Below are 16,038 nucleotides of genomic sequence, written 5' to 3' on the forward strand. Positions count from 1 at the left end.
TAAATATTTTTTTGTGTAGTCTTCCCCCCCGCCCAGCCTTCTGGTACTAATTTGAACTGAAATTTGACATGCAAAACAGGACTGAATTAATTGAAGAGTCATTCTAATGGTAAAATATAAGTTTTCTCCACAGTGTCATCTTAAAAATACTGAACATAGCAAAAGATAAAGGTGTGTGTGAGAGAAATTAATGGAGAACGAGATTGTATGTGTATGAGGGGGCAGGGAGACATGGAATGGAAATCTATAAACAATGACAGAAGGAGCCAAATATCTTGCCTAGTTTATATTTGCTCCCAAACTAGCTTTGGGCTTCCCTGCTTGTTCTTCTGTGGCTGAGAAGTCTGTGTGTAAATTTTTCCTAATGGGAAACCTGGAAATCTTTTTATTTCCTGTAGGTGTCCCATCAGATGCCGATTCTTCTGCTGCTAGTAACAAAATCAATGGTGCAAACAGCTCTAAACCTAACCGGCCTTCACTTGCCAAGATCCTTTTGTCACTAGATGGCAACCTTGCCAAACAGCAGGCATTGTCTCATATACTGACAGCATTACAGATCATGTATGCCAGGTAAGCTTGGGCGTAAGGATACATGGTTAAGTACATTTTCTTTGGACCTGGCTCTTACACTCAGGTTTTCTGATGCCTGTTAGATGCTGTGAAAGGAAATTGCTCATTTCGCAAATCGTATAAGTACACCATTTGGTTCAGAAGTTTGTCGGTCACTTTTTCATCTGGAGTATAGTTGTTTTTTTGGGTGTGTGATGCAGATGTCCATGCAGATTGGACAGTTCATATAATATGAGTTTTCTGTTGGGTGTTAAATAAACTTGATAACAGGTCAATTTTTAGTGGGTTGGAGGGGGGGAAGCAACACTTGTATGTGTAATTTTTCATAGCCAAAGCAGACCTGGTAAAGATATTGCTAACTTATTTAGGGTGTCTTTGTTACAAGTTTTGAAATGTTTTACTTGTCCTCAGTCTCTTTTGACTTCGTCTTTTCTGCTTATCATGTATTTTATTTTTAATTTTTAAAAAGAATGGTAGGCTATATTCTGTTTTGTGGCCTCTCCTGTTAGGGATGCTTGAACTAAGAGGGTTCTTTATTTGTGCTACTGCTGGATCAGGTGCCATGATTCTGTGCGACTTTCTCACAGTGTAATTTTTAAAAAGGCTAATAATGAATCTGATGTCTTTTCTGCCCAGTGAGGCAAGTGTAATGTAACACAATAATATTCTGAATGCTTTCCTTTTTTATTTTAGGGATGCTGTGGTTGGAGCACTAATGCCTGCAAGTATGATTGCGCCAGTGGAATGTTTGTCTTCCTCGCCTGCTCCTCCAGACCTTTCTTCTACGGGCAATGCACCCAATGGGGAAGATAGTATGCTAGTGGTAGATGTAGAAGAGAGATTGAGCCCAACCCCATGGCAAGACAGGAAAGTGGAGGTAATTCCCCCCCCCCGAACTCCCCACCCCCTCAACTGAATTATTAGAAAGATGGGTAGTAGAAAACTTTCAGTTGATCGTCTAGATTTGTTTGCTTGCATTTATACATTTCAGCATAGAAGGTTTTGTATTGTTTGCAATCCAGCTTGCGAGATTTAAAAATACAGTGGTACCTTGGTTCTCGAACTTAATCCGTTCTGGGAATCCGCTCGACTCCCAAAACCTTTCAAAAACCAAGGCGCGGCTTCTGATTGGCTGCAGGAGCTTCCTGCACTCAAGTGGAAGCTGTGTTGGATGTTCGGCTTCCGAAAAACGTTCGCAAACCGGAACACTTACAGGTTTGCCGAATTCGGGGGCCAAGCTGTTCGAGAACCAAGGTACCACTGTAGTCACTTGCGGAGTGAATTGCACTACACCCAGAAAAGTAAACTAGCATGATTTTTAAGACACTAAGAGTTAGCTCACATAGTAGATGCTAAGGATACAAATTTAAATTTCCGCATATTACATAATTGCTTGAAAAAGGCCGTCTTGAGCATTTATCTTATGGAAGGACTCCAGAAGGGAATTTTTAGTGGAAGAAAGGCTACTGAAGAAGATGGCAAGCCCAGCTGAGCTTGTTTGGCTTGCATTTTAGTTGGTAAGCTCTTGCCATGGCAGCGATGCTTTGGAGCAATGAAAATAATTGGGCAAAGGTGAACTTCTGAAAAATGTTAATTTAGGGTAGTTGTGTACGGTACTGTTGTGGTTATGGACTTGTTTTTTATACTGCTTAAACAGGATGCAAATGCTTTGCAAAGTCCTGCTGTATCTGATTCAACAAGCTTTCTTACTGTCATGCAACTCTGCTTGGCTAGGTGGCATCTACGGACGATGCTGTGACTCCTTCTGCTATAACTCCTTCAGCTTCTGCAGCCTCATCTCGTCCTTTTATTCCTGTTACCGATGATCCCGGAGCAGCCAGTATCATAGCAGAGACCATGACCAAAACCAAAGAGGTACCGTTTCTGTTTTTTCCACTGATATATTGCATTTCCCTGAAAGTAACTGAACGTGGGTGGTGCTTGACAGAGTTTATGCAGAATGTGCCGCAGGATGCACCATGTGCAGGCTGGGTTCTTGGGTAGCTCCTATGATCATCACATTAATCTTCCTTTTTATGCACTAGTTTGTATTTATGCAAAATACAAATTTTTAGTTAATGGCATTCCGTAGACCCTAGAGCAGGCATAGGCAAACTCGGCCCTCCAGATGTTTTGAGACTACAGTTCCCATCATCCCTGACCACTGGTCCGGTAACTAGGGATGATGGGAGTTGTAGTCCCAGAACATCTGGAGGGCCAAGTTTGCCTATGCCTGCCCTAGAGGTATATGCAACTTAGAATTGTTGGGACAATAATACGATACACCACAATCTAACAGTATTATCTGTTTTGGATCGCTGAACTTGTCCCCTCTAAAACCTTTGCCACGTCTGTCATTTTTGAAGTGCTAAAAATACCGATTTAGCAGGTAGGCTGAAAATAAGCCTGTGAGACCACAGAATCCAGGCCCAGAGATTTGCTTTCTTGATGGGCTTGTCCAGTGTGTGCTTCTGTCTTTGGGCACCTCCTTTAGGCTTCTGTGTATTCTCTTCATCTGCCTTTTCTTCCATTTTGTTTTGAAGGATGCAGAAAGCCAAAGCAAAGTCTCTGGTCCGGAGCCCCAGTACTTGGATGAGTTCACTGGTCTTCTGGTGCCAGATGACACCCGAGTCATGGTGGACCTCTTGAAGCTGGCCGTGTCCAGCCGCGCTGGAGAGAAGGGCAAGGATGTCCTTTCAGCTGTGCTGTCCGGCATGGGCACTGCTTACCCACAGGTGACCTTGGGTTTTGCTTCATCAGTTGCTCTGTACTTCTAATGCTTCTTAAGTATACTGACATTCCTAATGTGGTTAATACACAGCTGAGAAGTCAAAGACTGCTGCAGATACCTAGGAATATCAGTGAACATTTGTATACACAAACGCACACACCTGAGATGGCTAAAGATGTTTACAGAGTATTCTTCAGCAGCCTTTGCAATCTGTAACTGAATTGAGATGAAACTTTAGAACTGGAAAGAAGTTAATTTATTGAACAAGCTGGCAAGGTTGAAATTTTGTAGGGCAGGTGCATACGTGCATAGCAAGTCGGTGGGGAAACCTGGTCCTTGTCTCCTCTGTTTTATTTAAAATTTATTTGTTTACATTATTTGTAGCCCACTCTTCACTGAACGTTTTCAGTCCCAGAGCAAGGGAACACAGTAATACAAATAAACTGAAAAAGAATATACAAAATCCCATAAACAGGGCCAATAAACAATGAAACAGTTCTACCATAAGGTAAACAAGCAAAATTGCAACAGCATAAATTAGTATTTCCAATTTAACAAAATAAAGGCCTGAAAGTCAGTAAGGGCTGCTGGGTAATGATGTCCAGGTGGATTTGCTGGCTACCCCCATCTCTCTTCAATGTGATTTATTTATTTAGCATTTCCTTTATTCTGCACCTTTTTCTTGTTGCCAGCAAATTACCTCTCAGAGGCAGCTTCACTCCTGGACTGAAGGATCAGCTTGCCTCCTACCCAATGCCTCCTAGACATTTAGGCACTGGCGTAACGTGAGGGGGGGGCAGGGGGACTGCGGCCCTGGACCCAGAAGCTTGGGGGGTGGCTAGCTCCTAGCCATCAGCAGCAAGGGTTGGGTTAGTGCGCTCCTGCCCCAGGCGCTGGCAGACAGCGCTATGCCCCTGCATCTAGGGACTGTTTCACCTTGTTTTCTACTATAGATTTTGCTTGAAACAACCATTGCAAATTTTTAAAATTTACATGCCATTTCTGATAGCTACCTTAATGTTTGTTTTAAGCATGCTTTTGTTGGAACATCGATTGACCTGCAAAAAGAATGAGGAGCATCTATGTATGCAAAAAATAAATCTCGCGAGATTTGTATTTTCAGGTTGCTGATATGCTGCTGGAGCTGTGCGTTACGGAGCTGGAAGATGTGGCAACGGATTCACAAAGCGGTCGCCTGTCTTCGCAACCGGTGGTGGTGGAAAGTAGTCATCCGTATACAGATGATACTTCTACCAGTGGCACTGTTAAAATACCAGGTACTAAATTCTCATAAGGTGTACACTCAAAGGTGCAAATGGATTCTATGCCTTCACTAAAATTTATACACCAAATGAATAGGGCTACTGAAAGTGTGTGGTTTCATCAAATTTTGTTAGGGTAGTAAATCATGCATGTTTGTAGCTGCTAGCGGGGCTTAAATTTCTCTAATGTATATAAACAACAACAACAACAAAAGCAGTGCAGTTTGTCCTTAAGATTGTGCAAAGATTGCTTGATTATCCCTGGGCACACAGATGTTATGATAGAGGGCAATACTTCCATCATCGTTTCACTAATGTTTTTTGCAACACAATGGCTTTTATATCTATTAGGACATAACTGTTTGGTGGATATTTTAGATTCATTCAGAAGTAGCTGTGTCCATATTTTCCATTGAAATCATAGCATATTTCTTTAGTAAAATAATAATTTTTGTTGCAAGTGCTAGTACGCTCAGCTAAACAGCTGAAGTTCAGGTTTGGTGTTGTAAAAGGTATACACAAGCCTATGAATGCTTTGTACTTCAGATGCTTATCCTGCAGGGTTTTAAATTAACCTGTCAGAAAGATGATGCTCTTTTTTAAAAAAAGAAAAGAAAAGACGGGGCTTTACTTCTGTGGCTTTCACCCTTTAGGTGCTGAAGGGCTTCGAGTAGAATTTGACCGTCAGTGTTCCACAGAACGACGCCATGACCCACTCACCGTCATGGATGGAGTCAACCGGATAGTTTCTGTCCGATCAGGTAATGAGACAATATATCAGATTGAGCGTTGTGCCAAACGCTTCATTGTTCTTTGTGTTTTATCAGCAAAAAAACGTATTACAGATTGGTCTCTTAACAGGGATGAGAAACCTTTATATAAGGAGGGTGGTAGGTCTATGGGAAAGCTACACTGGGGACTACAGCTAATGGTAGGCAAAGCCGAGAACCAAAAATGAGCAGACGCACCTCTTCTCTCCCCCATTCGGTTCTTTCTGACACCCCTTTCTCTTTCTTCGTTGCTGCTTTTCCGACTTCCAGGCAGTTAGCGCTCCAGCTGCCCAACAGGGATACACCTCTATCCTTCCTCTGCAGATGGGAAGGCATGAGAGCTTGTCTCTGTGCCTGCTGCGTAGTTTGCAGCTCCCAGGGGAAAAGTTGGGCGACTGGAAGCACACATTGTTGGCTGCTGTTTCCCAAGGAGCTGGGAGAGTGCCTTTAGGCAACAACACCCAATGTTCACACTGCACCCAGAGGGAAAGACTGGGTGTAGGGAGCACGTCTTTGTTAGTCCTAGATCCCAAAGCTGCACAGAGTGCATTTGGGCTTTCAGCCTTTGCTGACCTCTCTCATGCATTCCATTGGATAGGGTGGCTGTGTGGACCAGATGCAGCAGATCCCATAGGATTTGGCTGTTGGCCACATTCATCACTTGAGCCTCATGTTCCTCACTACTAGATGATAGGTTGATTTTTTGGGAACAGTAGCCTGGGAAACTAACAACATAAATGGTGTTACAGAAGCATGATAATAATCATTAATCCACAATCAATTTGATAGATTGTGAGCACTGGAGTTGAATATTTCCACCCAATCCTTCTGGCACGTGCGGGTGGCGCTGTGGTCTAAATCACTGAGCCTCTTGAGCTTGTTGATCAGAAGGTTGGCAGTTCAAATCCACGTGACGGTGGTGAGCTCCTATTGCTCTGTTTCAGCTTCTGCCAACCTAGCAGTTCAAAAGCACATCAGTGCAAGTAGATAAATAGACCACTGCGGCGGGAAGGTAAATAACGTTTGTGTGCGCTCTGGTTTCCGTCACGGTGTTCTTTTGCGCCAGAAGCAGTTTAGTCATGCTGGCCACATGACCCAGAAAGCTGTCTGTGGACAAATGCTGGCTCCCTCAGCCTGAAACCCTTATGAGCGCCACACCCCATAGTCACCTTTGACTGGATTTAAACTTCCAGGGGTATTTTACCTTTTAACTTACTATTTTTATTAATATTTTTGGGCAATTTGTATTAGCTTTTAGTTTCTAGTTTCATTCTTTATGCTCTTTCAGGCTTTGTAAGGCTGTTTCCTTTGCATCTCTGGTGACAGAACCAGTAATAACAGATTCTGGGTTCATATTAATTCTTACTGATAGAGCCACAGTGGCACTTTGTTCATCAGCCACATTATGTTTTAGTAGTAGTAGATACTAATAGTTATTAGTAGTCCCCAGTGAAATTGAATTTTATTGGCAGTGGGTACCATCATTGTGTGTGGCGCTTTAGTGAGTGACATATAGCAAGCTCTGCAGCCGTTTGTTAACTCATTGTCTCATCCAAACTTGTAGGTCGCGAATGGTCTGACTGGTCTAGTGAACTGCGCATTCCAGGCGATGAATTAAAATGGAAATTCATCAGCGACGGTTCTGTGAATGGATGGGGCTGGCGCTTCACAGTTTATCCCATCATGCCGGCGGCCGGTGAATGTTTTAATTGCTTAATTGCACTAGTATATTTGTTCCTTTGTTTTTCACAGGGATCAGGGATAGTTGTGCTAGCAAGCTAAGAAAGAAAATCTGGACTCCAGGTTGAGCTGATAATTGTCTATTTTTTAAGTTGTAAGGTGCCTCAGGGAGATTTATTTACATCAGAAGGCCAGGTCTCAAATAAATAGTACAAGCCCAAGTGTTAGACTGAGGAATGGCTAATATTAATCCTGTTTCTGCCTGTAGGTCCCAAAGACCTTCTTTCAGATCGCTGCATCCTTTCTTGCCCATCAATGGATTTGGTAACATGTTTGCTGGATTTCCGTTTGAATTTTGCTTCCAATAGGAGCATAGTTCCTCGCTTGGCAGCCTCGCTGGCAGCATGTGCTCAGCTGAGTGCTCTGGGTAGGTGCAGTTTTGGAAAAGTTTCTGATTTGTATGTTTAATGGATTGCTAAGCCGATCTGCTTACATATATATGTATCTTACACATTTTTAGCTGCTGGGCACAGAATGTGGGCCTTACAGAGACTGCGGAAGTTGCTAACTACTGAATTCGGCCAATCAATTAACATCAACCGAATACTGGGAGACAACGATGGTGAAGCAAGAGCTATGGTAAGAAGCTCAGATTTCCAGTGGCATCGTGAGTTCTTGAGATTGCTCTAATGCTGGCGTAAATTGTAAGACACGAATAGCTCACAGCAACCTTCCTGTCATTAATCAAACATGTAATACCACACCACCTGGGGCTTTTTAAAGCTCTAGCAATGCTTTGAGTAATGTTTCGCTTGTCTTTTGGATACTTGACAGATGGTTTTCACACCATTTAGCAAGTAGCAGTCAGGAGAATTTCCTTCCTCTTGTACAAATCATGATGAATTCTGTGATAGCAGCCACGTAACCGGGGGGGGGGGGGGAGAAAGAGAAATACTATTATTGATATGTTTTATTATATTACTGATATTTATAAGCTGCTCTGGGAGCCTTTTGTTTTCTAGAGGGGTATAAAAACACTTTAAACAGGAAACAAAAATGCATTAGAGTTAGTTAGGCAGTACCAGCAAATCTTTTATAGTTACACAGATGAGTTCATTCACGACCCCCACCCCCAATCTAGTGATGTTTGGCAGTACAGTGGTACCTCGGTTTACATACGCTTCAGGTTACATACGCTTCAGGTTACAGACTCCGCTAACCCAGAAATAGTACCTCAGGTTAAGAACTTTGCTTCAGGATGAGAACAGAAATCGTGCTCTAGCGGCGCGGCAGCAGCAGGAGGCCCCATTAGCTAAAGTGGTGCTTCAGGTTAAGAACAGTTTCAGGTTAAGAACGGACCTCCAGAACGAATTAAGTACTTAACCTGAGGTACCATTGTATAGGTTTACAACTTCTTCATTACAAAAGTGCAACCACTGTCAAGTGCCGCTTAGAAACTAATACTACTTTATTCTGCTTCTCCCCCCACCCTAGAGTTTCACAGGCAGTGCCTTAGCTGCTCTTGTTAAAGGCCTTCCTGAAGCATTGCAGCGGCAGTTTGATTACGAAGACCCCATTGTCAGAGGTGGCAAACAACTTCTCCACAGTCCTTTCTTTAAGGTAGGATGACATGGGGTACAAACCGTAGAAGGCCAGAGTGGCATTACTTAGCATTACTTAAGGGGAAATTTGTCATTACAATCCTAACTGTGCTACGTGGATAAAGGGGGAGAGATGTTCCTACAAGAAAAGAAGAAAGCCATATCTTTTAAAGAGAACTTAAAAAAAAATTTAACTTGAAGAACAGCCAGAAAATATTGTAATTTGAATAGCCATCATATTACTGCCTGGTCTGGCTGAAGCCTTGTGCTTTCAAACTATGTTGTTTTTATTTGTAGGTGCTTGTAGCTCTTGCTTGTGATCTGGAACTGGATACCCTTCCCTGCTGTGCAGAGACGCACAAATGGGCTTGGTTTAGGAGATACTGCATGGCTTCGAGAGTTGCTGTAGCCCTTGATAAGAGGACACCATTGCCTCGCCTCTTCCTTGATGAGGTACTTGGAGGACTGGTTCAACTTCATGCTTAAGAGTGTGTGTGTACACACATAAAAAAAATATTATCATGGACAATGGTGCAAGCATGCAGACATTTAAGTACATATGCCAAATAAGACCACCAGGATATATAGTTTGAGAACTTCCAATATTTGGCCTAGTTAACAGCTCCTTCACTCTTTCAGTGGAGAGTCCAGTGCCTGATTGGCTGCTGTTACTGTCAAGGAAAACTCAAACCATGAAGAAAACTGCACTTTCTTTAACCGATCACTAAATTGTGCGGTTTATATTGCAGGTGGCCAAGAAAATTCGAGAACTAATGGCAGATAATGAAAACATGGATGTTCTGCACGAGAGCCATGATGTTTTTAAGCGAGAGCAAGATGAACAGCTTGTACAGTGGATGAACAGGTAACCTGAAAATGTTACAGGTTTTTTTTGGGGGGGAGGTGAGGTGGGGTAGGGTGTTACGGTGTTGGTACTGCATTTCTTTTGAATATATGAAAAGTTTGAGGGAACACGGAATTTCAGGCCATTCACAGGACTTCTCTTCTCAACAGGCGACCGGATGATTGGACGCTTTCTGCTGGAGGCAGTGGGACTATTTATGGCTGGGGCCATAATCACAGAGGACAGCTTGGAGGCATAGAAGGTGCTAAGGTCAAAGTTCCTACTCCCTGTGAAGCCCTTGCCACGCTTCGGCCAGTGCAGTTGATTGGCGGAGAGCAGACACTTTTTGCAGTGACTGCTGATGGGAAGGTAAGATGATGTTAATGTCAAGCTGAGCCGTTGACATTGAAATTGTCTGTGAAGCGGGACGGGAACATGCTCAGTGAATGAAAAGAAAGATTTGCAAACTTGTAAAGAAAAACGTTGGCTTATTTGGGCAAAATTTGTTATGTGAGATCAGAGCTGCAAAGCCAGTGACGATCACAGGAAACCCCTCTAGGTTCCAAGCCCTGCAGCAATATTGGCAATTAAGCATGAGGCACAAATCACCACACAATTGGTTTAGAGCTTTCGTTGTATCATGAATATGCAGATTGTATATTGAAAACTCTAATCTGCTAGAACTATAGTCATAGTTTGTTTCGTTTTGTTTAGACAGGCCACAAGCCACTAAATGGTTGTTGTGGCAGGGTCTTATGAGGGTGGATGTAATGCATTTTATCTTCTTTTTACGTTTTTAAATGGTTTTAAGTGTTCAAATTCAGTGCTGTTTTAACAGGGTAACTTACTTATTTGGTTTAAAAATATTTATGTTGATTAGTGTGTTTTTAGTTGTACGTGCTTTAATTCACGTGAGCTGCCTTGAGTTCTGCGCTGGGAGAAAGGTGGGATATAAATAAACAAATGCACCATAAAAGCGGATTCATGAGAACTACAAAAAGAAGAAAGCTGGTTCATAGAACATAAGAACCAATTCTTATTGTTGCCTGTGCAGTGTGATTGCACATTCTCTGTGATTTAATTCCCTTGCTGTATCAATCAATATTTTTAAAAAAAGCAATCAGGTGAATGGCAAAGTTATTTTCTTGAAATCCCCAGTGTTGTGGGGAAGAACTAAATACTCCACCTATTCCTTACGGTTTCTGTCTGAAACTTGACCATGCAGAAGAGCTGAGTGTGCTCCACAGAGTACCTAAGAATCAGCCCAAAATATGTAGCGTAAGAAGGCTGAGAGCGTCTGCGCAACACAGATAATTTTGCAAACCAATAGCTACAAAGCTCATCCTTTCCATGTGACTAACAATGCAGGTCTCCATAGAACTGTATTCATGCAAGTAGAGTTTCCTCAACCCCACCTTAGGCCTCTTGATCCCCTCTTCTTGTGCATAGGTTGTGCTGATTTTGCTGCATAAACAACGACATTCAAAGCATGAATAGCAGAAACAGAATGAATGATACAACAAATTCATATGATTGACAGATCCTTTCTTTTTTTTAGTTATATGCCACAGGATACGGGGCAGGTGGAAGGCTTGGAATTGGAGGGACAGAGTCTGTTTCTACACCAACGTTACTAGAGTCCATTCAGCACGTGTTTATAAAGAAAGTTGCTGTGAATTCTGGAGGAAAGCACTGTCTGGCGCTGTCTTCTGAAGGAGAAGTCTATTCCTGGGGAGAGGCAGAGGATGGCAAGCTGGGTCATGGCAACCGAAGGTAAACACAGTAAATTTTTAACCGGAGAATATATTATAAGCACATGGGAGGCATTGCAGTATCTTAAAACAGAGGAAAATGTGTGCCTCTGTGTGGAACTTTGGCTGAATGGACTCCTGCTCCACGCAGTCTCTCATGCCATTTCACAGGATGGGAATGGAATGAAACATTTGACCTCTGCATTACGATCCTCTGTTTGCAGGCAAAACGCTTGTTTAGGGGGTGGTTTATGCTGTGAGATTTTTTCAAGCTATGATTTAATGATTCCCATCGCCGTCAGTTACTTTGCTATATTTACACTATATAAATAAGCTGTATACTCATTTTCATTTTGTTTTCTTTTTTAGTCCTTGCGATCGTCCTCGAGTCATTGAATCCCTGCGGGGCATAGAAGTTGTCGACATTGCAGCAGGCGGAGCACACAGTGCATGCATTACTGCCGCAGGGGATCTTTACACGTGGGGCAAGGGAAGATACGGACGACTTGGCCATGGGGATAGCGAGGATCAGCTGAAACCGAAATTGGTGAGATGGTGTCATATGCTTCAGTCACTTTTTAAAAAATGGTTACAAAAGCTTCCTATTCATTACAGTGGACGATGAAGTTTTTGGATTGGGCTATTCCTCTTGCACAAGACTCAGGCAGGAGCAAAGAATTGTGGGACATAGACTGCTTCTCCTCAGTTTTTTCCTCCTGCCTGGACAGAGCAGTTTGACACTCCCGGCTCTCACTGTTTTACTGTTTTCTGATCAGTTAAGTCTTCTCCTTTTCTGATATTCCTCTTTATTTATTTATTTCTCTGTTACTTTGCCTGTATTTTGGTTCCCTTCTGTGTCTTCCCTTACATTTATCCACCGCTGAGGTAAAATGAAACAACAGCAACAAACCTTTCCTCCCTACTGTACGTCTTTCACTGTCCTGGGTTCATTGATTTCCTCTTGTTTCTTACTTATTTCAGTTCCTTTACCATTTCTTTTATTTTTTTCTTCATTCCTTCTCCTTCTTTGTTGGCCATCGCCACTTTGGCAGTTAAACGGCCATTTACTTCAATGAAAAAGCCTGCTGGCTTTTGGGTGTGTGGGAACCACAGCCCTGTGCTCAGGAATAATGCATTTTCTAGTCTCCCTTTGGCTGCATGCACCTTTCGCTGTTGGGAATATGCATACACGGCCAAGCCGAGCAGGATTTTAACTCCTGCACATATCCGTCAAGTGGGGGTTAAATCCTGCTGCTTAGGCTGCAGGCACCTGCCCCTTGCTGGCAACAGGCAGCTGCAGCCAATGCAGAATTGAACCCTGGCCTCCCACCCACCCACCAGCTGACATAAGTGACACCAGCTGATTGGCAGGTGCACGTGGTTTGGTGGGGAAATGGCCTCACAGGCCAAATTTAGACCCCTTGGCAGGTGAAGCTTCCACAGCCCTGGCCTATTGCAGATAATGAGACTTAACTCCCCTGTGTCTTTCTGGTGTCCTGTAGGGCCTATGAAAAGTTTCCATTTTCATAGACAGCAGAGTTTGTTCAGTGCCCAAGTCCCTGAGGTGGCATGAGGCATATTTGGGGGGAGGGGATCCTTACTTTCATTCATGACATGTTGTACAGCTCTTGCTTTGTCTCAGAGAAAGAAAGAATCTCTCTAAGGCACTCCACTTCATTCGGGGAATTGGAATTCATCTGAACCTGCTGCATACCCCCAAGATCTATACTTTACACCATGGGTAGGCAAACTAAGGCCTGGGGGCCGGATCCGGCCCAATCACCTTCTATATCCAGCCCACAGACAGTCTGGGAATCAGCGTGTTTTTACATTTGTAGAATGTGCCCTTTTATTTAAAATGCATTTCTGGGTTATTTGTGGGACCTGCCTGGTGTTTTTACATGAGTAGAATGTGTCCTTTTATTTAAAATGCATCTCTGGGTTATTTGTGGGGCATAGGAATTCGTTCATCCCACCCCCCCATATAGTCCAGCCCCCCGCAAGGTCTGAGGGACAGTGGACCAGCCCCCTGCTGAAAAAGTTTGCTGACCCCTGCTTTACACATTTAGTTTACTTGATACAAGTATTCTGGATTATTCATTATTCCTAGTATAAACTTGCCTTACAAGAAAGAACTAATAATAATAATAAAATTATTCATACCCTGCCCATCTAGCTGGGCTTCCCCAGCCACTCTGGGCGGCTTCCAACAAAGATTAAAAATACATTAAAACATCAGTCATTAAAAACGTCCCTAAACAGGGCTGCCTTCAGATGTCTTCTAAAAGTCTGGTAGTTGTTGTTCTCTTTGACATCTGGTGGGAGGGCGTTCCACAGGGAGGGCGCCACTACTGAGAAGGCCCTCTGCCTGGTTCCCTGTAACTTGGCTTCTCGCAGTGAGGGAACCACCAGAAGGCCCTCGGTGTTGGCCTACATAAGGATGAGGGGACCTACATAAGTTAGTGTCTGTCTTGTGTTATTTTTTGCTGCCTAAAGCTCAGGTTATTGAGATTTCTTTCCTAAAAAACCTCTTGCCTATCTTCTAGGTGGAAGCACTACAGGGCTACCGTGTGATTGACATAGCCTGTGGCAGTGGAGATGCACAGACGCTCTGCTTGACGGATGATGATACTGTTTGGTCATGGGGAGATGGAGACTATGGGAAACTTGGGAGAGGGGGCAGTGATGGCTGCAAAGTACCGATGAAGGTATTTTGAGTTTCAAACTTTTGAAATAAGAGAGACAAAACTCGACAACCTGTAAATAGAACAGATTTTATTTTATGTTTGGCATAAGCTAGCTGAGTTATGGAATTAGAATGAATGCTATGACTTTTATATGTGCTGTTGAGTTAAAAGTATTCCATGAAAATATTTTAATTTTTTTGAGATGATTTGCTGACATTTCAAAATTTCCTATTAGTGTTTGAGTATGAAATTGCCATGCCCTTGATAAAAGGGACCATAACTTTTGCACCATGGTTAAGAATCACTCTGCTATATATTACTTTTTAGGTTAGAATGATCCATTAGCTGTTACAAATCAAAAGTTATGCAAGTGTCTTAACAGCATGAATTTTGACATACTGACATCCAGTGGGGATTTATTGTTCCACCAGCATAGTTACCAAGATATTTCCTTCCATTTCTTAAACAATACACATAAGAGGAAGTCTTAAGAGAGGCGCAATGTCATTTCCATCACAAAAACATATGTACACCAATCTGTTACCATTTCAACAAATTCTAAGACTTTGACAGATTGATTCTCAAAATGTGATTTATAAGAACATGCAGAAGTCTCTTGAGGGTTTCATCCTCCTTTTTTTGTTATTACAATATTTTGTCCCTTTGGGCCTGTACATCCCTCTCCAAAAAGTTTAAATCAAAATTTCAAAATCCACCATAGCGTCCAGTTAAAGTAGTCAGAAAATTTTCCTCGTTTTTGGTATATTTTGCTTGTTATATTCCCACTACTTCAGTAAAGTCAAGCGTATCCTTCTCTTTCCAAATCTCTAATGCACTTCTTGTCAAGTTTCTATGTGAGATTTTACCATATGCTATTGCCAACCTGCTTGGAGATCACTTTGGGAGAACAACATTGGCAGTTGTCTCCAGATGTTGATTTCATTTCCTTAGTTTATTTTTTCTGTGGGTGATTGAATAGTACCTCTTTAAAACAAGCCCTCAGGAGAAAATAGTTAGAGCGGTGAGAATCAGATCATTTTAAATTATTTCTCTTAAGTTACTATAATAAAAACTTATTTTAGTCAACATTAAAATCATCTGACTAAGAATGCCATTTTATTTTTAAGCTGTGTCTATATGCTGTGGGCTATGAAGTTGTCCTATCCTTTGAGTTATGTTCAAACATTTCTTCCCTAGATCGATTCTCTCACAGGAGTTGGAGTAGTCAAAGTAGAATGTGGCTCACAGTTTTCTGTAGCCCTTACTAAGTCTGGAGCAGTCTATACCTGGTAAGTGAGCCAGTGATTGCGGATGAATTCATATGAGAAATGTAAAAATAGTTCTTTGTGGTTCTTGGGTTTTTTTCTGCAAAAGTGCCATCAGGTTATACTAGTTTTGATTTCACTTTAATTTTAAAAAATGCTATTTTGGAAAAAAAGTTAAAGAATTTGTTCCCAACAGATATTGCATTGCAAAGCCACATTTATTTAATATGAAAAATAAGAGGCTTTTGTGAACAACCTATCTAGCATTTTGCTGGTTAATTCTAGGAGAGGAAACTTTAAGATCTGAGTGTCCTAATTCACCCAAGTCAGGCTAGTCTAACTAAGAATTGCCAATTGATTGAAAAGAAAACAAATGCACTGATTGAAACTTGTGTTGCGATTACAGGGGCAAAGGAGATTACCATCGACTAGGGCATGGATCAGATGATCACGTCCGGAGACCTCGACAGGTCCAGGGGTTGCAAGGAAAGAAAGTCATTGCTATTGCAACTGGCTCTTTACACTGTGTCTGTTGCACTGAAGATGGTATGTAAAAAACCAAACAACCCCATGACTTCTTTTATTTTGAATGTGGAAGGGAGAAAGGAAAAGATGTTCTAATTACGAATAATGAAGCATCTTTGTTTCAAATATATAATTGTGATATAAGAGAACAGTGTACCTCTGATCAACAATTGCTACGAGATAAAATGTTGAGGAAGGAAGGCTTCAAGTCTTGCTTTGTAGGCTTCCCAGCAACATGCCAGATTTGACTGAGATATTCCTTGCTCTGATCCAGTTGGTTCCCTAAGCTCTCAAGGGGGACCAAAGCAGACATTACATGGCAAGTTTTGTATCAATATCTTAATGGGTTGGG

General features: G+C 42.2%; 1 protein-coding gene and 1 long non-coding RNA gene across 6 annotated transcripts in view; one reads left to right on the forward strand and one right to left on the reverse strand.

The window, feature by feature from the left end:
* The window catches only part of LOC308474908, a 306,542-nt gene that overhangs the window by 155,092 nt on the left and 135,412 nt on the right, over positions 1-16,038 (reverse strand). The window lies entirely within an intron of this gene.
* The window catches only part of HERC2 (HECT and RLD domain containing E3 ubiquitin protein ligase 2), a 96,297-nt gene that overhangs the window by 65,915 nt on the left and 14,344 nt on the right, over positions 1-16,038 (forward strand). For 4 of the 5 annotated variants that reach the window (XM_081001271.1, XM_081001272.1, XM_081001274.1 and 1 more), the window contains exons 66-83: positions 399-570; positions 1,264-1,447; positions 2,305-2,445; positions 3,114-3,305; positions 4,425-4,578; positions 5,217-5,324; positions 6,898-7,029; positions 7,282-7,440; positions 7,534-7,652; positions 8,508-8,633; positions 8,912-9,067; positions 9,364-9,479; positions 9,629-9,827; positions 11,017-11,231; positions 11,579-11,756; positions 13,756-13,917; positions 15,094-15,185; positions 15,568-15,707. In XM_081001271.1, coding sequence (XP_080857397.1) covers positions 399-570; positions 1,264-1,447; positions 2,305-2,445; positions 3,114-3,305; positions 4,425-4,578; positions 5,217-5,324; positions 6,898-7,029; positions 7,282-7,440; positions 7,534-7,652; positions 8,508-8,633; positions 8,912-9,067; positions 9,364-9,479; positions 9,629-9,827; positions 11,017-11,231; positions 11,579-11,756; positions 13,756-13,917; positions 15,094-15,185; positions 15,568-15,707 — 2,745 coding nt within the window. The remainder of the gene's footprint in view (positions 1-398; positions 571-1,263; positions 1,448-2,304; positions 2,446-3,113; positions 3,306-4,424; positions 4,579-5,216; positions 5,325-6,897; positions 7,030-7,281; positions 7,441-7,533; positions 7,653-8,507; positions 8,634-8,911; positions 9,068-9,363; positions 9,480-9,628; positions 9,828-11,016; positions 11,232-11,578; positions 11,757-13,755; positions 13,918-15,093; positions 15,186-15,567; positions 15,708-16,038) is intronic. The other variant, XM_081001275.1, reaches the window with a different exon arrangement.

This window comes from Podarcis pityusensis (genome assembly GCF_964106645.2).
Source record: "Podarcis pityusensis genome assembly, chromosome: 4".
In the NCBI taxonomy this organism is placed as follows: domain Eukaryota; kingdom Metazoa; phylum Chordata; class Lepidosauria; order Squamata; family Lacertidae; genus Podarcis; species Podarcis pityusensis.